This window comes from Vanrija pseudolonga, chromosome 6, assembly GCF_020906515.1.
Source record: "Vanrija pseudolonga chromosome 6, complete sequence".
In the NCBI taxonomy this organism is placed as follows: domain Eukaryota; kingdom Fungi; phylum Basidiomycota; class Tremellomycetes; order Trichosporonales; family Trichosporonaceae; genus Vanrija; species Vanrija pseudolonga.
Window position 1 is genome coordinate 633,797 of NC_085854.1, and position 21,410 is coordinate 655,206.

General features: G+C 63.1%; 9 protein-coding genes across 11 annotated transcripts; 4 read left to right on the top strand and 5 right to left on the bottom strand.

Annotated features, from left to right (window-relative positions):
* Positions 1-165: 165 nt before the first annotated feature.
* SPAC16C9.01c_2 lies at positions 166-5,179 on the top strand (the record flags this gene model as incomplete). 3 transcript variants are annotated; one of them, XM_062774552.1, is made up of 10 exons in its annotated part: positions 166-1,176; positions 1,275-2,807; positions 2,845-2,915; positions 2,971-3,176; positions 3,456-3,666; positions 3,707-3,768; positions 3,807-4,090; positions 4,219-4,911; positions 4,964-4,990; positions 5,045-5,054. In XM_062774552.1, exons 2-8 carry the CDS (start codon positions 2,633-2,635, stop codon positions 4,371-4,373), a joined length of 1,164 nt encoding a protein of 387 aa, XP_062630538.1. In that variant the 5' UTR covers positions 166-1,176; positions 1,275-2,632. The 3 variants fall into 3 exon arrangements, with proteins under 3 accessions (XP_062630538.1, XP_062630539.1, XP_062630537.1); XM_062774553.1 differs by lacking the exon at positions 5,045-5,054 and having other exon boundaries at positions 4,219-4,982; XM_062774554.1 differs by lacking the exons at positions 2,845-2,915; positions 2,971-3,176; positions 3,456-3,666; ... (3 more) ...; positions 4,964-4,990; positions 5,045-5,054 and having other exon boundaries at positions 1,275-1,625; positions 1,664-1,760.
* Positions 208-2,126, bottom strand: LOC62_06G008030 (uncharacterized protein; the record flags this gene model as incomplete). Its single annotated transcript, XM_062774555.1, has 2 exons — positions 208-1,169; positions 1,268-2,126. 2 exons carry the CDS (start codon positions 2,124-2,126, stop codon positions 208-210), a joined length of 1,821 nt encoding a protein of 606 aa, XP_062630536.1.
* On the bottom strand, positions 4,529-5,134 carry HTZ1 (Histone H2AZ; the record flags this gene model as incomplete). Its single annotated transcript, XM_062774556.1, has 4 exons — positions 4,529-4,579; positions 4,615-4,751; positions 4,803-4,909; positions 4,962-5,134. 4 exons carry the CDS (start codon positions 5,132-5,134, stop codon positions 4,529-4,531), a joined length of 468 nt encoding a protein of 155 aa, XP_062630540.1.
* A 256-nt stretch (positions 5,180-5,435) lies between the features above and the next one.
* On the top strand, positions 5,436-11,065 carry NUP205 (Nuclear pore complex protein). The gene is made up of 2 exons (XM_062774557.1): positions 5,436-6,361; positions 6,399-11,065. The coding sequence occupies exons 1-2, from the start codon at positions 5,459-5,461 to the stop codon at positions 10,971-10,973; spliced, it is 5,478 nt and encodes a 1,825-aa protein (XP_062630541.1). The 5' UTR covers positions 5,436-5,458; the 3' UTR covers positions 10,974-11,065.
* A 5-nt stretch (positions 11,066-11,070) lies between these two features.
* On the bottom strand, positions 11,071-12,108 carry Echdc3 (Enoyl-CoA hydratase domain-containing protein 3, mitochondrial). The gene is made up of 2 exons (XM_062774558.1): positions 11,190-12,108; positions 11,071-11,147 (listed from the first exon to the last, which is right to left on the bottom strand). The coding sequence occupies exons 1-2, from the start codon at positions 12,095-12,097 to the stop codon at positions 11,102-11,104; spliced, it is 954 nt and encodes a 317-aa protein (XP_062630542.1). The 5' UTR covers positions 12,098-12,108; the 3' UTR covers positions 11,071-11,101.
* Positions 12,109-16,507: 4,399 nt separating this feature from the next.
* LOC62_06G008034 (uncharacterized protein) lies at positions 16,508-17,668 on the top strand (the record flags this gene model as incomplete). The annotated part of the gene is made up of 2 exons (XM_062774559.1): positions 16,508-16,920; positions 17,008-17,668. 2 exons carry the CDS (start codon positions 16,508-16,510, stop codon positions 17,666-17,668), a joined length of 1,074 nt encoding a protein of 357 aa, XP_062630543.1.
* Positions 17,669-18,081: 413 nt separating this feature from the next.
* On the top strand, positions 18,082-18,684 carry LOC62_06G008035 (uncharacterized protein; the record flags this gene model as incomplete). The annotated part of the gene is made up of 3 exons (XM_062774560.1): positions 18,082-18,409; positions 18,461-18,618; positions 18,655-18,684. 3 exons carry the CDS (start codon positions 18,082-18,084, stop codon positions 18,682-18,684), a joined length of 516 nt encoding a protein of 171 aa, XP_062630544.1.
* Positions 18,685-19,017: 333 nt separating this feature from the next.
* On the bottom strand, positions 19,018-19,989 carry LOC62_06G008036 (uncharacterized protein; the record flags this gene model as incomplete). Its single annotated transcript, XM_062774561.1, has 1 exon — positions 19,018-19,989. The coding sequence occupies one exon, from the start codon at positions 19,987-19,989 to the stop codon at positions 19,018-19,020; it is 972 nt and encodes a 323-aa protein (XP_062630545.1).
* A 462-nt stretch (positions 19,990-20,451) lies between these two features.
* Positions 20,452-21,171, bottom strand: LOC62_06G008037 (uncharacterized protein; the record flags this gene model as incomplete). The annotated part of the gene is made up of 1 exon (XM_062774562.1): positions 20,452-21,171. The coding sequence occupies one exon, from the start codon at positions 21,169-21,171 to the stop codon at positions 20,452-20,454; it is 720 nt and encodes a 239-aa protein (XP_062630546.1).
* Between the last annotated feature and the right edge of the window lie 239 nt (positions 21,172-21,410).

Sequence of the window (21,410 nt, forward strand, 5' to 3'; positions counted from 1 at the left end):
GGTGATGGTGGAGGACATCAAAATACGGCTGGCGCGGCTGGCGGACGTGATTACGCGCGCCACGTGGGGGTTCTAATCTGCTTCCTGCCGCAATAATAGTCATTAGAAGTAGCCCTAATCATCACAAGCACTGCTCATCACTGCAGCTGCCAATGCTCTGCTTCACTCTAACAACAATGCAAATACGCACAATACAATATCTAGACACTAGCGCTTGACGTAAAACTCGCCGCGGACGGGGAGGGACCCGGCCTCGAGCTCGCCCTCGAGCCCAATGACCGCGGCCCGCACGTCCGCCACGCCGTCGATGCCCGCCAACGCGCTACCCTTGAACAGGATCTTGGCGACAAAGCTCTGCAGGATGCCATTACGCCCGGGTAACACATCCAGCGCAAGGTCTTCGAATGGCGCGCGCACAGTCAGGCCATCAGGCAGATCGGGGTCCTCGGATGGGCCCGTAGTCGCGTCGAGATACTCTGCGGGATGGATGCGGCCGAAGGCGTTGTCTGGCGGGTCCTCTGGGTCGGACTGGTCATCGCTCTCCACTGGTCCGTCGAACACGAGCACGTCGGGTCGGATATTGGTGACGTTGATTGCGACGTGCTCGAGCCCATCGGGCAGCTGGATGGAGGCGACGACTATACCGGAGGCGTGCATGGTTCCCGCAATCTCGAAGAACTTGATATTCTCGAGGGTCACTTTGCGGACAATGTTGGGACGGTTGGTCGGAGAAGGAAAGACGAGGTCGAGCGAGAGAGATGGGAGCGACTGTAACACCCATGGTGGAGGAAGCGGCGTCGATGGGTTCGGGTGGTGAACCTTGCCCAGCCCGCGTACGGTCAGCGGGTTGTCCTCGCCGTGGAGGAAGCGCTGGAGGAAGTGGGACAGCGGGTCACCAGTGGACACTGTGACGTCTCCATCGATGTTGACATGCACCGAGGTGTTTGTACACTTTGTCGTGACAGCCAGCACCTCGGCAATGGGCGTTCCCTCGAGCTCGACAGAGAATGGGAGACCGAACGGCACTTCGTCGACACCAGGATTAGGAAGACTGATGTTGGCACTGATCTTGAGCCCGTTGTCGCTGTACAGGCCGTACGAATCCAGCTTGACGAGCTTGGCGAGATCGAGCGGCTTGCCGGGCGGCGGCAGGTTCGGCAAGGCGGGCACTGCACGGTCAGCCGCGGGCTACTACCCTCTGGGCAGAGAAGGGGAGCTCGAAGGTGCGCGGGACTGAGTTTAGCGGGGTGGGATCAGGAAGACTCACCACGCAGACGGAGGGGGACGGACACATCGGCTTGGGAGAAGGAGAGGTACTTTGCCCACCACGCGCCTCGGATGCTGGCTGTGGCTTCCTTGGCACCGACGACCACATCGGCATGGCCCTTCGCCCATGCCTTCTGGGACCACTCCCAGATGTCGCCAGCGGGTGCGACGGGCGTCGCGACCGCCTCGACGGCAATATCCACATACTCTGGCTCGTGGACCTTGCCCACGAGGAGCGGCACGTCGATCGGGTCCGGGAATGACACGTTCAGCAGCGCGAGGCCGCCTTCTCGGCGGTACACCAGAATCTCGGGAATCGCAACAGTCACCGTCTTCTGGGGAAGCGTGCCGATAACGCCGTGCGCAACCGATTCTCGCAGTCGGCCGAACCATCCAGGGACCCAGCTGGGCCACTCGCGCTTCGTCTCGGCGAGGACATAGTCGACGTCCACACCGCCGCGGAACGTGACGTTCACTCGGACGCCGGAACCTGATACATCGAGCACCTTGACTCCTGGCGAGGTGTATACCAGTGCCGGTGCGAGATCGAGGGATTCGGATTCTGCGGGTGGGATGAAGCTTGCTGCGAGGAGCGCAGTGAACACGACCACGCCAAGGAGGAGGGATAACGCGCTTGCAACGACTGCGAACCGCTTGGACCGCCGGTGCGAGTGACCTGTTGCTGGTGTGTCGACCGTATACTCTGCTGACGCGGTGGACGATGCGCTCGACTCGGCGGCACCGTACTCTGCCCTCAGGCGGTCGACTGCGGACTGGTGGAGGAGAGGCGCTGTTTCCGACGCCGAAGGAACCGCCTTGGCCTTGCCTTTGCCCTTGTCTGATCTTGTGGTTGGCGGCATTGTGGTGATGGTGGTGATGAGTGTGGATGAAGGAGTGTGTGATGTGGAAGTGTGGGAGCGCGGGTGCCGTGGGTGTCGTGGCTGGCTGGCGAAGCCGTGGCTTGATGACGCCGCCGACGGAAGTGTGTTGAGATGGGTGGCAAACAGTTATAAGGTTGACAATGCAAACTGTGCGCTGCTTGGAAACCCTTTGTACGCGACCTTGACGCTCAGACCACGACGATAGTGACCGACGCGAGGATGCCGCACGCTGAGTAGGTGCAAAGTTGGATGATGCAAAGGTGAGGTACAGAAGAGAGAGATGTTAGATGAGAGATGCAGGGTGCACGCCAGGTGGGCGATAAGGCGGAGCAAACAACCTGAGGGGCAACACGGAGCCGCAACCCTACCACCTACCTTTCAAAGGCGGCGCTGCTATCGACAACATCCCATTCCGCCTCTCACTGCATACCGCACACCCCTCCCAGTCGCCCATACACGCAGCGACGAGCACAAAACTGCTCACAATGCCAGTCCTGGCCCCCATCTCTCCCGTCGCCGACGACACAGACGACAGCATCGACACGGCCGATATCGAACGTGTCGTCAAGAGCCTGAGCCGACGCAGTCCGGTGCCGAGGTCGCACTTTGACCCGCCGTCGGCCGCCTTTCTCGCCAACCGCGGGCGTGTAGTCACACTCGGTACGTCTCTACTGGCTTGCTGTCGCTCACACTGTAGGCATGTTCATCATCGACCTGTTCGAGGTGACCGACCCCGCGGGGAACCGAGTGCCAGGGGGTGACGAGGCGGTGAGTCGGCAAGGCACTCCGTGTTGGCTCGCTCCAAAGCTCACTCATGCGCCAGATCGGCGGAGGTGGGATCTACGCCGCGACAGCTGCACGCCTCTTCCTCCCGCCTTCCCATGTCGGCTTCATCGCGGACAAGGCGCCAGACTTCCCGCCAGCGTTCGAGAACAAGCTGAGGAAACTGGGTCAAGGGATGGTATGGTTTCGCCCAGCAGAAGGCAAGACAACGCGGGCGCTGAATGTCTACTCCGGTGCCGAGGTTGGGTGAGTTGAGCATGGGTGAAGGTGGGGGGCGGAGTCGGGTGAAGCTGGGGGAAGGCGGAGCGGGGTGCATGGGTGGGGGGAGGCGGAGCCCGGAGGAGGGGTGGGTGGTGGCATACTTCTTGATCGCGCAGCGATCATAGGGGTGGGTGGGCGGGCAAAGTACTGCTCGCGCCAGCAGGGTGGGTGGGTGGGCAACTTATCAGCGAGCGCAGCGAGGGTTCATGAGTGGGAGGGCTCACGAGACTGTTCACTCCCGACGACGTCCAACTAACACCCCAGCTCCGGGCACCAGACGTTTCAATACCTCTCCCGCCAACCGCAGCTCTGGCCGTCCGACTTCCTCTCACCCATCTCGCCCATCTCGACCCCACGCCCAGAGTGGATCCACGTCGTGTGCGATATCAGCCGGGCGGGCGCGGTGCTCGACGACGCGGAGAAGTGGCGGTCGCAGGGGTGGAATGGGGAGCTGGCATGGGAGCCACTTATCCGGGTACGCTGCCCCCACCCGCCTCTTCTTCGCTAACGAGTAGGGACCCGACCCCGACGCGCTGGCGCAGTACGTCACCCTCGCACGCCGGTTCGCAATCTTCAGGTAAGCGCCCAGCCGGTGGCACGGCTGACTGATGCCAGCCCGAACCACCTCGAGCTCCAGACCATCTTGGAGGAAGACGCTGACGTCGAAACCTGTGCGCGCCTGTTCCATGGCCATCTGGCGGCGTTAGGAGGCCCGGTACCGGCCATCGTCGTCCGCGCAGGGGCCGACGGCGCGTTCACCCTCTCGCGCGATTGGACGGGTTGGGTGCCGGCCTACTTCCAGGACGGCTCGCGCGTCGTCGACCCCACGGGTGGAGGCAACTCCTTCTTTGGCGGGCTGTTGGCTGGCTTGGTCCTCTCTGATGGAGATTACAGGGCAGGTGAGTGCAGGTGGCGGTGGGGGGAGGGAGGGAGGAGGCCGAGAGGGACCACGGCTGGTGGCTGGTCGATCACCGCCTCCGGCCTGTGGCAACCTTCCCAGCCCGCGTTGACGCCGCTAACTCCCCAGCGTCCATCTACGCCGCCACCGCCGCCTCCTTTGCTATCGAGCAGCGCGGCCTGCCTGTCCTCACCACCTCTGCATCCGGCACGGAGCTCTGGAACGACGAATCGCCCTGGGACAGGCTACACGCCCTCGCTCTCCGCGTCGACCTGTCCGACTGAACCCGCAATTGTACGCATATACCGAGATTAACTGCATAAAGGGAGAGAGCAAAGCGAAGTGCCATGTCCGTACACGAAGCGAATAAATGCGGCCAGAGGGCCGGGTAGGCAGAAACGATTCTGGGTAACAGCGAGATTCGAAACAAACACTACATCTACTTCTTCTGGGGGACACCCTTGGCGGCACCGGGCTTGGTGATAAGGTTCTAGGGGTCAGCGGCGGCCTTGCGCACCGTCCTACCTTGTGGATGTGGGGAAGAACACCACCGCCGGCGATCGTGGCGCGGATGAGGAGGTCGAGCTCCTCGTCGCCACGAATGGCCAGCTGCAAGTGTCGGGGCGTGATACGCTTGACGCGGAGGTCCTTGGCGGCGTTGCCTGAGACGTTAGAGTGGGCTCATCTGATCTGCGCGTCACAGCCCGACGCACCAGCAAGCTCCAGCACCTCGGCGGTCAGGTACTCCATAATGGCGGCGACGTAGACGGCAGCCTTGGCACCGACGCGCACGTTGTTGGCGTTCTTGTTACGCAGGAACCTGTGTGTACGCGTCAGATGGCCCCCTGGGCAGAATGCAAGTGGCGATTTACCTGTGGATACGGCCTACGGGGAACTGGATGGAAGTCAGCGTCTGCGATGGGCCGAGGAGGAAGGTGCGAGGGCTCACCTGGAGGCCGGCCTTGGAGGAGCGCGTGGTGAGGACTTTAGTCTCGGAAGAGGTCTTTGCCTTGCCTCCCTTGCCGCCTGTGGTCTTGGATGACATGTCGAGTTGGGATGGTGGGTGGATTGGATGGAAGTCAAGGTGTAGATTGTTGTAGTGAGGCGAGCCAAGTGACGGCCGAGCCGCGTCTTGTTTACAGAACTCAGCTCGGGGGGTGGGTGGGGGGCGGGACTATATCGACGTGGGCGATGGGATAAATTGCAAAACAACAAACAAAAGATTTATTATCCCACGTGGTCGCCACGCGCAATGCCCTCACTTTCAAGAACAACCGACAAGTTGGAGACTGCACAACAAATCTCCTCGAACAAGCTCTACCAACATCTCCAACTCTCCCCATCACCCCCACCCCACCCCACACACAACATGTCGCGGCTCCCGCTCGCGCAGTGGGACCCGTCCCTCTTCACAGAGCTGCAGCAGCTGTTGGCCCTCGTGGCAACGCAGCCGTCGACATCGCTCGTGCGGAGGCTGTACCAGAAGCTCGAGGTGGCCCGCCCGTGGATCCTGTCGCTGTCGGCCCTCCCGCCACCCAACGACGAGGACAAGGACTTTATCGCCAAGTCGCCCGTGTCTAGCCCAGATGGCGCGCAGGTCAAGGTGACGGATGAGCTGCTCGCGACGACCAACGCGATCAGCGAGACGCTCAACATCTCGCACCTGCTCTCTGCCGTCCTCGCGCTCCACGCCGTCCAGCAGCGCGGCCGCTTCCCCAACCGCTCGCTGCCCGAGGTCGCAACGTACATCCTGCACGAGGCGCTCCAGGCCCTGCTGGACTTTGTGCGCGAGCTCCTCCGCCTCACGGTCGGCCCGGATGCCGAGGTCGGCGAGCCGTTCGACGAGCTCCGCATCTGGGTCGAGGACCTGCTCGACGAGAAGGGAGCAGCGGGATACCTCGCCGACGTGGCCGTCGACCAGATTGACGCCATCCAGGTGCGCCTGGACGCGCTGGTGCGCACGCCTGCCTCTGGCCCCCAGCTCGAGCTCATCAACTTCCGCGCCTCGGCGCTGAGAACCGAGCAGAATCGCCTCGCCGGCATCCTTGGCGTGCTGGCCGACTCAGGCCTGTTAAAGACGTCTCAGGTGGTCAAGATTGTCAAGTGGTTGAGAAAGTGTGCCAAGCCCGATGCTGTCGCTGCCGCCGTGTTCGCCGCGTTCTCGGCCGCGACACAACCTTTGGAGTCGATCGACCACTCAGATCACCGCTACGAGACCATCGCGGCCTACTCGCGTCATGCCAAGTTTATCGTCGTCGTGTCAAACGTCATCGTGAGTGCGTGTGCGCTAGTGCTGTGCTGACGGGAAGTTTGGCGAGAAGTTCGAGGTCCCGCCCCTGCAGGAGGCCGTCAAGCTGCAGTGGTCATTGTTCTACCACTCGGCTGTGCGCGAGGAGCCTTCGCTCGTCCAGACGGTCGGCCTGTCTCTCGACGCCGCCGACCGCAATGTCCAGGACACGATCAGCGCCGGCGTGCTGCAGTTCCTCTCAGGCCTCGTTGAGAGCCTCGACCGGCAGCCAGAGGACCCCACCACGGCCCTGGCATCCCGCGCCGACCCAGCAAACAACCAGTTCCTCTACCAGCAGCTCGAGCTTCTCATCACCTGGCTTGCGGCCAAGCGCCAGTTCCTCCGCAACCTCAAGAACAAGGAGGAGGACGTTGGCCTCCGCCGGTCCCAGGGCACGCCCCCAGCGGCCAACTTCCAGGCATTCCTCACTCTCACTGCTGTTGTGTACAACAAGCTGCCACCAGATAGCGCAGAGAGGCTATGGGACGAGCCATCGTTCACTTCTGTCGCCCTCGACAACCGCCAGACCTTCCCCGCACCTGCGTTCTGGAACATGATGACGGCCATCTCGACAGGTCCCGTCTGCGCGTCCAAGTGCTACGAGAAGCTCAAGGACACGCGCCTGTCTTGGGTTTCATTGTTCAAGTTCTACCAGCACTACACCGAGATCATGCCCCACCTCTTCGAGACGGTCAAGGTGTCGCGTCAGATTTCCCTCGACCCCATGCCCGATGAGGAGTACGTCGCCCTCGAAGGGTGGACCAGACTCCTCGCAACTGTTGTTCGTGGATCGGCCCTCGCACGCGGTGCGCTCCTCCAGTCCAAGCCCTACCCGCTCCAGCTCTTATTCGACTTTGTCAACACCGACATTGGCATCGAGCTCAAGGCGCTTGTCATGGACGCCATCACTGCGTTTGTAGAGCGCCGCGGCGACACGGCCGCCGACGACGAAATCGTGACCCGCGCAGTCGAGTTCTACGACCGCGTGACCTTTGCCGACCCCACTCTGGACGTCCGTGAGGGCTCGCGCGTCCCCGCACCTATCGGCTGGGTCCAGCGCATGGAGTTCTCGGAACAGGACACGGGCGAGTACCCGCTCACCAGAGCCTACGTCAAGTTCCTCACTGCGCTCATCCCGTCGAGCAAGCCGAAGGTCAACAATGCGCTCCGCCGCGGAGCAGTGTACATCATCGACCGTGTACTTCTCGGCACACACCGATACGTCCGTGACGACGAGCACTGGGAGGTCCTGGACGCCGTCATGGGCTTCTTCGAGAAGGCGCTCCTGTCGTTCGACCTCACCGACCTGTTAACGCCCACGCGCGGCACGGCTGCCGCCCTTGCGGAGCAGCCCGGTTTCCTCATCCTCCTGAGGCTACTGTCCGAGCCGGCAATCTTCACTCCCCTCGCCGATGTCGTCGACCACGCCATTACTGTGTCTCATCCCCGCGCCAAGATCATCTCCACCTGCCTCCTCCGCGTGCTGAGAATCTACTACCGCGTTCTGGATGTCCAGCTCGTCTTCTCCGACGTCCTCCTCCTCACTCTGGCGTCGACCAACGGCTTCAAGCGCCCTCTCGGCTTCCAGTCGCTCGACCACTTCCTCCTCAACCGCCTCTCCAACGTCACCAACATTGCGCTCTTGGTCGGCGACGATGACCTGACAACGTCGTTTGTCAGCCTCAAGATCATCCAGGCCCTCACCCAGTCGCCCTTGTTCTCGTCCACCGACGTGTTCCGCGGCGAGTACGCCAAGGCCATGAACCGTCTCGCCGGGGTGATCGACGCGTCCGACGACTCTATCCGCATCGCCCAGGGCTTCTGTGTCCGCCTCGAGTCCGAGGGAGAGGACCTGTCACCAGAGGAGGTCGACAGACAGGCCAAGGCTGTCCTCCGTGGCGACAAGGCCAACTCGCTGCCCATCATCGTCCGCTCGACCATCCTCGACCTGCTGGTCGACGGCACGGCTGACGCCACCGGCCCCAACATTGCCCACTTCCTCCTCGGCTTCGACTTCCGAGCTCGCGAGTTTGGCCTCCAGGACCCCCGTTCGCCCACCGCCCGCCTGTCGTGCCTCGGCGTCGTCCTCGAGCAGCTCAACTCGATCCCGCCGGTCATCCAGCTCCACCCGGTCCTTGCGGCCAAGAGCGCCCAGCTCCTCCACCAGCTCTTCGTCCACCCCGTCACCGGCCCATCCACCATGGCCTACGCCGAGTCGTACGAGGCCTTCCCTGCGCGCCAGCTCGCGACCCTGCCCAGACACTGCCCACCCGCGACGCACGAGACCTCGGGCATGGGCATCGCCTCAACCCGCACCGATGAGGTCGAGACATCTGCTAGCGTGCTCGTCGCCTACCTTGAGTTCGAGCAGTACATCCTCTCCTCGGTCGCCCTCCAGACGTTTGCCTACGAGGGCCACGGCGCGTCGGCCGAGTTTGTGGCGGGCCAGCTCTTCTCCGACGCCAGCGAGGATGAGGACCAGCGCCCGCCGCTCATCATCGACCTCGTCTCCGTCGTGGACATCCAGTTCACCGAGACGGACGCTGGCGAGGCGTCGCAGAACAAGGTGCTCGAGTTCTACTCTGGCTTCTCGTTTGATCAGTTCAAGCGCCCCGACTCGGACTGGTATGACCTGCAGCTGCTCTCGCGCGCACTGAGATCCTACCGCCGCCAGCTCGAGCGTCAGGGCGTCGTCACTGCCGGTACGAGCGCCGACTCAATGGTCGCCGAGGCCAACTACATCCTCAGACGACTCGCGATGAAGAACCGCGAGACAGAAATCTCCATCGCCAAGGGCTCGTTCCTCCAGGCCTGGCTCGAGGCGCTAAAGGTGTCCCTCGCGATGCTCTTCCACACAGTGTCCGAGGACCGCCAGGAGATTCTCCTGTTCGAGCTTCTCGACGAGATCCTCAACCGCCTGAGCGGTGACCTTGCGCCTGGTGTCCGAGAGATTCTCTCCGAGTCGGTCCTCGTCGCGCTCACCACCCTCGTGTCGGTGCTCTCCGTCATCGACAGCTCCAACCTCCCTGTCGACAGGCTCTCGACGACCCTGGCCAAGATTGTGGACGCTGTCATCCGCCCCGGCACGACCGAGAACGCCCGCGGCAACCTCTACGCCGCCGTCAGCCAGTACCTCCAGCTCGTGCCCGAGGACAAGCAGAGCCCGCTGCACCGCGTTACTGTGGCCGCGCTGGGCGCGCGCAAGGACCGTTTCGTGTCGGTGCTGTGTCGCGACGCCATGGACATGCGCGACGTCTGGAAGACCGAGTGCTACTCGCTCCTCGCTTCGGTCGTCTCGCTCGGCGACGGCTCGCTCGTCGCTCCGCTCACCCAGGGCGGCTACCTCGTCCAGATTGTGCGCAGCATCAAGGACCGTGAGATGGCGCTGCAGGAGTGCCTCTCGCCTGACCACGAGAACCTCCACGCCTACTGGGTGTACGAGTCCAAGGTCGCCTTCCTCCTCGCCTACGCGGCGACGCCCAAGGGTGCCGACGATCTGGTCGAGGCGGGCGTCTTCCAGACCTTTGCCACCTGTGGCTTTATCGCCGTGCAGCCGTTCAGCGAGGACGTGGTCGACGACGTTTCCGCCAACGAGACGGTCGAGCGTCAGCACCGCGTCCTGGTGTTGGCGCTGCAGCTCCTCGTCCGTGTCCTCACCTCCAACACACGCTCGGGCATTGTCCACGGCATCAGCTTCCTCAACGCGCATAAGGAATCGCTGCTGGTCCTGCTCCGCGAGAACCAGGCGTTCATCACCGAGGCTGGCGTCGACGAGTCGCGCCTCATCATTGCGCTCCTCACGCTGGTCGTCGGCAAGGTGTCGCCCGAGGACCTGCGCTCGGCCTCGGGCTTTGGCGCATTCCACCTCGCCGTCCTCTCCCTCGCCGCCAAGTTCTTCGACAAGCAGTGGGCCGACGCGACGCGCCTCGACGCCGAGAGCGCACGGCCAAAGGTGCTTGCGCTGAACCAGGTCATCCTGACGTACCTCTGCGCCACGACTGTTGGCCTCAAGGCGGGCCATGGTCAGCCCGTCTTCGTCACTGGCGTCGCACGAGCGAGCGGGACCAAGTACATTGCCTCTGCGCCGTCACTGCCTGCCGCGGTTGAGCTGCTCGCCGACCTCGCCGAGGCTGCGCAGGACGTGTCCAACTCGTACGACGATGTTGCCGACAAGATTGCTGCTGCCGAGGACATTTCGGCGTTTGCGGCCCAGTTCGAAGTCGAGACGGTCGACGAGCTGCAGGCGGCCTTTGCTGGTCGCATGGGCACGATCTACAACATGATCGAGTCGCTCCTGCTTCTCCTGTGGCGACACCTGCTCTTCTACGCCAACGACGCGGGTGCTGGGTCTGATGCCAGCGGGACGGTGCGCCCGACCACCATGTCGCTGTCGTTTTCGACGGCCGGCGCCGCGACGGCTGGCCCAGGCGCGGCCAGCCTCAAGTCGCTCGAGCGCGTGGCTGCGTCGCTCCGTGGCGTGCTGGACCGCCTCGACGACGTCGACGCGACTGTCGGACAGGGACGCAAGGAGGACGCGTACCACGCCATGCTGGTGCGAAGGTTGCGCGAGCTGTGTGCGGGGCTGAGCGGGGAGTAGGTCGTCGGCGGCGAATGGTTAATTGCATAGAACGTAGCAAAACGAAAGACCGTGTATTATTCTTCTCTTGTTAGCATGCATCTGGTCGTGGAGACGGCGTTGGGCACTTCTGACATTGGCAACTATTACTACGTCTTCCACTCGGGCTTGCGCTTCTCCAAGAAGGCCTGCATCCTAGGGGTGTATCAGCAGTGCTCCTTGCTCACTCTCACTCACCCTTCGCGAGCGTCCGCCTGACGAGCAAGGAAGGCCATGATGCGCCCCGCCCAGCCCACAGCCTCGTCGTAGCCGTCGCCGCCGCCCTCGCCTGGCGCGTCGCCCCGCAACCCAGCCTGGGTCCAGAAAGCCCACTTGCCCATGGCAGTCGGCTGGCCGGGGAACGCAACGACGCGCTCCACGACGTCCTTGACACGCGCCTCGAACGCGGCCGCCTCGGCGTCCGCCACGACGTCAGGCAGGCCGCTGGCCACAGCCTCGGCGGGCGGATCAACCACGTCGATCGCGTGCCGGAACTCGCGCGCATGCACCGTGTCAGCGGTCAGGAGCATGCGGTACGTCGCTGCGTTGCCTACGCGGCGCGAGACGGCCGTGGCTGGGCTCGCGCAGGGCAGGCCGATCGTCGCCCCGGGCAGCTTGAGCGGCGTGCTCGCCCCTGCGATCGTGTAGTCGGCCGTGAGAGCCAGTTGCAGCCCCGCGGCAGTTGCAAGGCCCTGCACGCCGCAGATTACTGGGATGGGCGAGTGGCGAATAAGCCGCATCACGTCTGCGCAGAGCGCGAACGTCTCCTTGACCTCGTCGCGGGTTATCGTCGCCATTTCCTTCAGGTCGTGTCCGCTCGAGAAGACTGGCCCCTCGGAGCGCAGGACGAGCGCCGAGGGCAGCTTTGCAGCAGCGTACACGTCTGCATCGTACAGCCACGCATGCTGCGGCGCGTGCGCCTCGAGCTCGTCGAGGATCTCTGGCCGGAACGCCGGGAGAACGTGGACCTCCCCGCTCGGCCCCGTGAGCGCTGACGACAGCTGCGCGTGCAGGCTGCGCAGGATCGCCAGGCTGAGCGCGTTGCGCTTGGCCGCGTTGTTGAGCGTTATGTACGCTGCTTTTGCTGGCAAGGGGGGCAGCGGCATGGTGAGTGAGTGGGCGGTTGTGAGTGTTGCGTTCGTCGTCACTCGGCTATGAGCGGGCCGTGGCGGGGGGGCAAGTAGCCGCGACTTGCCAAGCCGCGCGACTCGCCCGTCTGCGGGCAGTTAGTTATCTGCTTCCACCCGACGCGCGCGACGCGACGAGGCCGCCGCGAGCCAGCCGCACTGGGACAAGCTACAAGCTCTGCACGCCGCACAGAACGTTCTGATGCATCTCCGCGTCGCCGAGTTGAGCGATAGCCCAAAAGATAGGGGGCTAGGCTGGGCGATATCTCGTCATGCCAGCAGCTGGAGCTCACCCCATGCTCTGGCCGACGCGTAGCGCGCGTAGTGCCCATACTATCGCGGCATGGGATGCACAGCATGCCGCGATAGACAAGTGAAGAGGCTGCTCGGTCGCGAGACGTGCGCGTGCGATATGCATCGCGTACCGTGGAACGGAGCGGCATGGCCATGCCCACCTGTCGAGCGCGTCGTTGTAATGCATTACAAAAGTCGCATTACAAACTGCCATGCGTCTATTTGAACTTTGTTTTGTTTTGTTTATCGCGCGTGATTTTTATGTGCGCAGAGAGTGGTCATGTTTGTCAACCTTAATTTTGAAGCCGCCGTGACCAGAGAGAGCAACAACGCGAAACAACAATCACGTACATACTCCTCCTCGCTCCCTCTCCTTGCTACTCTTGCTACACCACTCCCAACACGGAAACTCGCATCTCCCAATCGCATCGCACGCTCCTCGGTCACGTACAGAACGCAGCTGTCACTTGCTCGTCGACACCGCGCACAGACCTTTCCCCACCTCCGCATCAACATCAACATTTGAACAAGCAAACAAACAAACACCCCCACACCCACGCCATGAGCATCGACCAGTTCGACCTGCTCGACGCGGCCGCCGTGCCACTCCCGCGCACGCGCTCGTCCTCCAACGCGAGTGCTTGCGACGTGGAAGACTTGCTCTCGTCGCCTGTGTGGTCGCCGGTGAAGCAGCCTCTGCCGGCCAAGACGAGGTCGCGCTCCGTGTCGCCGGTCAAGCCTTCACCCGTCAAGGCTGCGTCGCCTACCAAGGCTGCATCGTCGCCCTCCAAACCGCTACCATCCCCCACCAAAGCCGCAGCGCCGCTCTCGCGCACCCGCTCGCACTCCTCCTCCAAGCCCCTCCCATCACCCACCAAGGACGTGTTTAGTCTCGAGGCGCAGCAGCAGCGTGACGGATCGTCGTCATCCGCGTCGCCAAACAAGTCTGAGGCGGGCGGCTCGTCGCGCAGTAGGACTGCATCGCCACAACGCAGATCAGTCACGCCGACCATGGTCACAAAGGCGCCAGAAGAGCCAGAAGCGCCTACCCCGCCAGCGCCAGTCGCCTCCGCACCATCCGACACGGTCGCCGTCGCCATCGCCGTCGATGCCGTGACATCAGCCGTTACCCCCGCTCGGAAACAGCCCCGCACGTCCTCCCCCTTGTTCGACCGCGGCGCCGAGTTCTCCATGCTTGGCGACATCAACGACGTCTCCCTCGCTGCCAGCAGCGTAGGCGACAAGACGTACGACGCGCTCGAGGTCGCCGTTGAGGTAAACCACCAGCGGCGAAAGTCCCTCGGCATCGGGCTCAGCCTTCCACCACCACTTGACAACGAGTCCGACACCTCGAGGTTCGACGACGCGCCTCCCCCACGCCGCCGGCACCTCGCCCCATCTTCGTCCGGTACCTCTCTCTCGTCGCTGAGGGAAGAGCCGGAACAGCAGGCCAAGCCCCACTCGCCGGTTCGCTCGGCCGTTGCGCGCCTCGAGAGCAAGCGCTCCCTCGCCAACCTCGCCGCGTCGACACTCCTCTCCGTTCCGAAGAACAGCAGCCCGCTCAAGCACGACACGAGCGCCGTGCTCCTCGACGGCGCAAGCTTCAGACTCACCCCACCAGCTGCGACACCGTCGACTAAGCGCACACCGGCGCGCAGCTCGCGCACCCCGAGCCGCACAACCACCTCGTCGCGCAACTACCTCCTCTCGACGCCGGCCAACAACCCCGACGTGACGGTTGACCTCGGCACGCTCCTCGTCAAGTCGGCCAAACCCAAGCGGCCCAGTGGGACCGAGGAGAGCTTCCTTGCCGCGAGTGCTGGCTTCGAGCTCGCCGACTTGTCTGACGACGACGTCCTGCCACCCAGCCTGCGTCCCACGCCCATCAAGCCGCCGCTTCCGTCGTCGCGCGTCACCGCACCGACGCCGGTTGTCACTGCCCGTGGACTTCCCCCGTCCACGTCCATTCGCAGGTTAGCGGAGAGGTATACCCAGCAACCCGCTCCCGTTCCTGCGACGCGACGCGAGGTGAAGTCGAGTGCCCCGCCGGCCTTAGGACCACGAGTCAGTTCAGCCCGCGATGCCCTTGCCACACGCACCAAGTCAAGCCTCCCGCCTTCGAGCTCGTCGCACAGCATCACCCGGTCCGACTCGACGCGAACCATCCCTGCCTCGGGATCATCGCGAACGCTGGCCCGGTCCGACTCGCTCAAGACCATTGCCCGCTCCGACTCGCTCAAGACTATGCCGCGGTCAGACTCGAACACCGCACTCCCTCGATCCGACTCTGCCCGTGCCCTTCCCAGGTCCGACTCGTCAAGCACCGTCACGGCCGACCCGCCGAAGCGACTCTCAGCGCGACCGCTCCCTTCGTCTGGCTCGACTCGCTCGCTGGCAGGCACGCTTGCCAAGGCTGACGTTGCTCGGGTCCCGGCCACTCCGCGAGCCGCTCGTGACTACTCCGACGTGCCGATGACGATGAGGCGTGCCGCCACCGCGAGGACTGCGACTGCGACTTCAACACGCACGCCTGGGTCGTCGCTGCTCAAGCCATCGTCGCCTGACCGTTGGGCGGATGCCGTCCCCCGCGACCCCGTGCCTGCCACAGCTGCCCGTCAGCCCGCCACCACCAGTGGTATGCCTCGGAGTGGCTCATTGCGCTCCATGTCTTCCCGGCCGGCGACTACTCTCAGCCGACCCGAGCCACGCGCAACTGCCTCATCCACCAGCGCAGCATCGACTCTTGCGCGCCGTACGGGTACGAGTACTGGGTCGGCTCTAGCCGCTCGCACCGCCACAAGCACAGCGGTCCCATCGCGTACCTCGACGGCTGCTTCACTCACGCGTCCCAGCACGAGGGACTCGCCGTCCCGCGCCAGCTCCACCAGGTCAGGCAGTGAGGTGAGCGCGGTCAGTGCAGCTACCTCGACGTCGCGTACGTCGCGCACGGCCACCGCCCTCAAGCCCGACGCTGGCCTCTCGCGCGGCACCAGGACTCTATCTCGCTCCGGTGAAGGCTATGAGCCACGAGCACGCGTCACCTCTGGTCCGGTCCCCACTACTCGTCGCACGATGCCGGCCTCGAGTCGACCCCTGCCGAGTGGCATGCCCAAGTCGGCATCTGCCATGTCTCTGGCTTCTACCGCCTCGTCCGCCATCACACCGGCCGCGTCGCGCACCATGCGCCCAACCACAGCCGGTACGACGCGCACTCTCCCGACCAGCTCGGCGGCCGAGCGCATCGCTCGTCCCGCCAACCCCACAGCCCGGCCGTTAGCTGACGCGGGCGGCGCCACAGCCAACCGCCGCACATCGATGATCCAGGCGCCCGGTGCGGGCGTCGCTCTGGCCCGCACGAAGCTGTCGGCGCCGCCGAGCCCGACGAAGCGCGAGGTCGTTGTGCCCAAGACGAGGACGACAATGTCAACCCCGGCGTCGTCGGTGGTCTCTGCGGCGCGCTCCTCGCGTCCGTCGACCGTGTCCAGCACTGTGTCAAAGTTACAGCAGGGTGCCCCGGCCACTCGTGCCCTTGCCGTGTCTAGCCGACCAGGCGGCACCAACTCGATTTTAAGCATCCGCGATAGGATCAACCAGTTAGAGGCCGCGGGCCAGGCGCGGACTAGGAAGTAGGGGAGTTGGAGTAGACTGATGGAGAGAGAGGCTGCGCGGCGACGCAGCCAATTGCCTGCTGCACAATTGCACCTGTAGCTACGACGTGACATGTACATGCATTGCGATTTTGTGACGAACAACGATGCAGTTGGAAGCATGAGTGTGGCGGTTGATGGGAATGTGGCGGACAATGCAGTTGGTGGTGGTCCCTAGGTCACTCGTGCACACAATAGACCACTGTGGCAATGATGCGCCACACACAACGGCACACTCCCACCACTCTCCAGGAAGGAGATCATACTGCTCCAAAGCATGAGCTCAAGCAAGCAGACCTCGCGCCGCACCACTCCTCAGCAGCCTACATGAACTCACAGTTCTCGCGAGACTAACTCGTCTAAGCACCACGACCACAGCCAAAGCCACACCACAAACCACAGTCACAACCACAGTCACAACCACAACGACACCACAACCATAACCAGCATGGCACCCCTAGGCGAGAACCTTAGGAACCTAGCCCCGCTACTGACCAGGCTCGAGCAGCCGTTCACGAGCAATCAGCTCCGCACCCACCTTGAGGAGTGGGAAGCGCACTACTTCAAGCTCGACCCCGAGTTCGTGCCCAACACCACGACGTGGCCCGCAGAACAATTCGTGAAAACGCTACCAGAGACCGTCGAGGCTGCGGTACTGCTCGTCTGGAAGCAGGGAACGCAGCACACTTGGGACGAGATGAGGCGTATCGTGCTCTGCGGCGGGCGTAATATGGATTATCACGAGGCCGTCGTGTGCTGGGAGTCCTGGTGCGAGTACTGTGCTTGTCCTTGCCACGAGGGCAAGGCGTTCTCCGAGCTACCGGTCTGCGACGCAATGGCCGCGGTCAACCACCCCTCCAGGTGGGTACGCCGACCCGCAGCTCCCGTCGCCCCGGCTCCATTGTTGCCACTCTACCCGACCCAGCCGCCCAACCCACACTTTCGCAGCGGAAACCCCATGGTCCCTCCCCCGCCGACTGCGCTCCGGCGTCCAAGGCACATTCCCCGCCTGCCCGGCGCCCGTGCTCAGGGAACCGTGACCACCGCAGCGCTTTGGGTCCACCTGAGTACGACTGCGTCCTTCACACCACCGGTCGAGCCGACAGCTCCAGGTCCGTTGCCACTCGCAACAGTGCTTGTCTCGGCGGACGCAACGCACTGCGTCGTCAACGACCGCTCCTTGCTCGCGGGGCTGCGGCGCATCGTGCTGCCGGTGGTAGCGTCTACCGGGATCTCAGGAAACGAAGATGCGGCCGCGCTCCACGAGGGCATCCTCGTGCTGTGGCGCAGCGACATCCAAGCTGGTATTGTGGTCGAGAACGTGCTCTACGCGCCCGACTCGCCGATCAGCGTGCTCACGGCCGACGCGTGGCTGTGCCACCAGCTCCGCTTGGGCAGCAGCGGCGCCCTCCGCGCGCCACTGTATGCCCTCAAGCACTTCTTCCCCGTGCCCCGGTACCCCGTTGACGGCAGCTGCTGTAGCCTGTTCCAGGTGGCCCAGAGGGCGGCCTGCCCCGACCCGGCGTCGTTGCGGCAAGTGGCGTTGGTGCACTTGCAGCCCCCGCCATCGACCGCCGAGGACGGGGAGAGTAGCTCCACAGTTGCATGAGTGCGCTCAGTTGTACATATTATGGCCCTAAACCCAATCTTGTTGTAGTTACTGTTTATTGCATAGATGTGTTATGGCAGCGGCTTGGCTGCTCGTGTTCTGCGGAGCAAGTTGTCCCAGCACCACATTGTTTACACTCGGTGGAAGAATACAAGAATTTACATAGGGATTACTGTACTTGCGCTGATCCACCTCGGCCGCTCGTGCACACAATCGGCCAGCGAGGCAAAAATGTGCCACTTACAACGGCACACCCCGCCACACCCCCACTCCAGGACCCAAGTCCAACAGCTCCAGGATCAGCCCAAGTCGCGAGGAGCTCGCACCGCACCGCATCCTCAGAAATCTACATAAACCCCAAATCCACGCGGAACGAACTCATCTCAACACCACATCCAACCCAACCGACCAACATGGCGCCTCCAGTTCCACCCAAACTCGTACCCGGCGCACCAGCCAAGCCCACCGAGAACTATTCACCCAACGGGCCCAAGGTCATCCGGCCACCTCCATACAAGGGCCTGCCGGGTCCCAAGACGTCATCTTGGGAAAAGATGCTGCCCGGCGCCGGTGTGGCGACGGCAGCAGCGTCAGTAGCCAGCGGCTCGCGGCAGGCCGTGCCGGCGGGACCCTCCAAGACTCCCAAGACTTCCAAGGCTTCCAAGTCGGTCCAGGTCGCTCCCAAGGCCACTCCTGCGACTCCAAAACCTGTTCTCACCCTCGACCCGAACGAGTTTCCGAGTAAGTTTCATTTCTGGACTCCGCCGTTTCGTGACTCACGCACCTTCCCAGCGGCCGCTGAGTCGGCCCCGACGCCCAAGCCGGAGCCCAAGACCGACCTCAAACCCGATCCCAAGGCCAATCCGAAGAGGGGAAACAAGGAGAGCAAGAACCCCGTTAGCCGTCCCACTACTGTACCCAAGCTCCAGGGGGCGGTACCGGAGCCAAGAGTGAGCTTTGGAGCCCGTTGGAGTGCTTACTTGCAGACGAAGGGGACGGGCCTTGGGAAACTGTGAAGTCGCGCCGTCGCCGCCTCTAGTGCGCTCGCACCACCTCAAGCTTGTGGAATCTGCCTCACGGCTTGTAGAATACCTTCATGAATACGTTTACTGGCATTGAGTTGGGGTGCTTGTTCTCGACGCGACTGATTTCCCTTGGAATCGCCTCGCCCGCATCTGATAATGCACCCTCGCAACATCTAAACCCTCGTTACTCTCCCTCCATCTCCTTGCTTCTATGCAAGGTTGGCCCTATGCAACCGTTCGAAGGATCAGAGAGCACACCTCCACATCCTCCACCTCTGCAGGCTGGCAGACCCCAGGGCCGCCATGCGGCACATTGAATGCCAGCTAGCTGCGTTCGTTGCACGGGAAGTGCACGCCCGTCTTCAGGTGTGTCACTTCGCCGTCGCCATCCTTGCATTCGTAAATCCACTCGACCACACCACCGGGGTAGTCTTCGATAATGTTGTACGGGGCCTCGGGGCAGAAGTAGACGTTGTCGATCTCAATGGGTTGTTCCCCACAGATGCGGAAGACAAGGGTGCCCATATGCCGTGCGACGATGGTGATGGGCGTCTTTTGGAATGCGACCCCTCTGAGGTCGGATAGGGTGAAGACCACCGGCAGGGCAAGGCGTTTCATGTTGGCGAGCAGGTGCTGGGACTTGACGACCGAGTATGACTCGCCCGCGTAGGCGGCAGCGAAGACATGGAATGTTGCCGAGCCATTGGCTGGCCCCGACGGTTTGCCGGCACCCGTGTTCACCGCGAGCCTCTCGTGCCCGTCCCCAACGAGGCGGTACGGGACTGGCGGTTCAGGCGCCCAATCCCTTGGCTGGACGTACCCCATGTCCTCGAGCGCGCGCATCATGATGCGCTCGGGACAGTTCGAAGGCCAGTGACAGTGGCAAGCGCAGACCCAGCACGCCTCCCAGCATCCGCAGTGGGGGTTGCCATTGACAGCGACCTTGTGCTCCGGGTTGAAGGCCGCGATTTCTTTCTCCGTCGGCACCCCGTCGCGCATATACCGCGCCACGAGTTTGACCAGCAGCGTGAACTGGTCGAAAGACTGCTCGTGGCCCGCCTCCCACGTCTGGAGGACCTCGTCCCCGAAGTCTGGCGGCACGGTGCAGATGTACGCCCAGACGTGTCCCTCGGGGTCGTCCTCCAGAGAGACGCAGTTCCACTCGTTGCGCGCGACCTCCCACGCTTCAAAGTGGTCTTCGAATTCGTCGGGGGTGCAGCCATCCTCGAGCGGCCAGGACAGCCGGTCATGGAGGGATGGCTGGTGGTAGCGGTGTCGTCGTCTCTTCCTGACCATGGAAGCAAGTGTGAGCTGGGTATGAAGACGGGGAATGAGTCACATAAAAGTCGAGACTTTGGGTCATTGACCTGCGGAGGTCAGTGCTGGTGCACGGTGACCAGTGTGTCGCGCGTGGCGTGGTTCTGGCTTCGCGGTGGCGCGGAGCTTGGCTTCTCGCCCTCAGGGACGCGATAAGATGCATGGACATTCTCATTGTTTGGCGTTACATGTCATTTCACTATGTAGCATGCCGCTGATACAGGAGGGCCAGGGCGAAAGTGGGTGCCGAGCGTTGGAGAAGCTGTGAGGGCTCGAGGGGCAGACGCTATTGTATGCAGACTTGAAGGGCCGTTTGAACAGTCGATGTTACTAGGGTGGGTGGAAACCATTTTGGGCGAATGTGGAGAATGAGATGTGATGTGGATACGAAGCCGGCCGAGCGAGTTGACCAAGAGGCAGTCATGGAGGAACAGACGCGAGTCACCACGGTCCATTGCCAAAGTCGGGCAACGGGTGTTTCTTGGCCAGTTCCGCCCAATACGGCTCACGGAGGAAGGCGTCAACGTCCAGAGTCGTGTGGTCGGCACTTGGCGACGCCAGTGCGAGCGCTGGCGGCGACTGGATGGCTGACAACGACCTGCGCGAGTTGGATGCTTCAGCGGTCGGCGCAGGTGAGGGAGCCCCAGCTTGCCGCCCAACGTATCCCATGTTCTCCAGATCACGGATGTAGGCTATCTCGGGGCATCTGTCGACGGAATGGTGGATGCTCGCGCAGAACTTGCATGTCGGGACGAACTTGCATGTCGGGACGCCAGTGGCCTTGAGCCGCTTCTTCCCGTTCATGGCGATGGGTGATGCGGGGTCGAACGCGGCCACGTCGGCCGGGGAGGGCACCCCGTTCTGCATGTACGCCGCGGTTTTCTTCACCACGAGCGTCAGGGTTGCCCATGCCCAAGTGCACTGGCTGTCTTGGAGGCTCATCCACAGGGTACGCAGCGAGCTCTCGAAGGCGGGCGGCACGGTTCGCAGGAAGGCTGCAACATGCTCGGCACCTTGTGGTGACGGGTAGACCATGTTGTCGATGTCGTACATCGCCTTCTGTGTTGCCTCTGATACTCGAAAGTGCGCAAGGAGCTGGGCGGCAGTGAACGGGTGGTTGAGTTTACGGGCCAGAATCGCGGCGTAGTCAAGGGGTGCCATTGTGCGGTGGCGTTGTAGGGTGACAAGGTTGGCGGTAGAGAAAGTTGGGGTGTCTGATTCTCTCAAGCTCTATACTTATATGCATCAGAGGATCTGGGGTCTGTGCGGGATGCGCGAGGCTATGGCATGGCGGAAGGGAGAGGAAGGGCCAGTCCAGTCAGCCACAGGAACGACGCACGCACAGGACGTGCCAACGCACTCGCCTCGCCTCTTACACACGGCGTGGCGGTCCTTTTGCC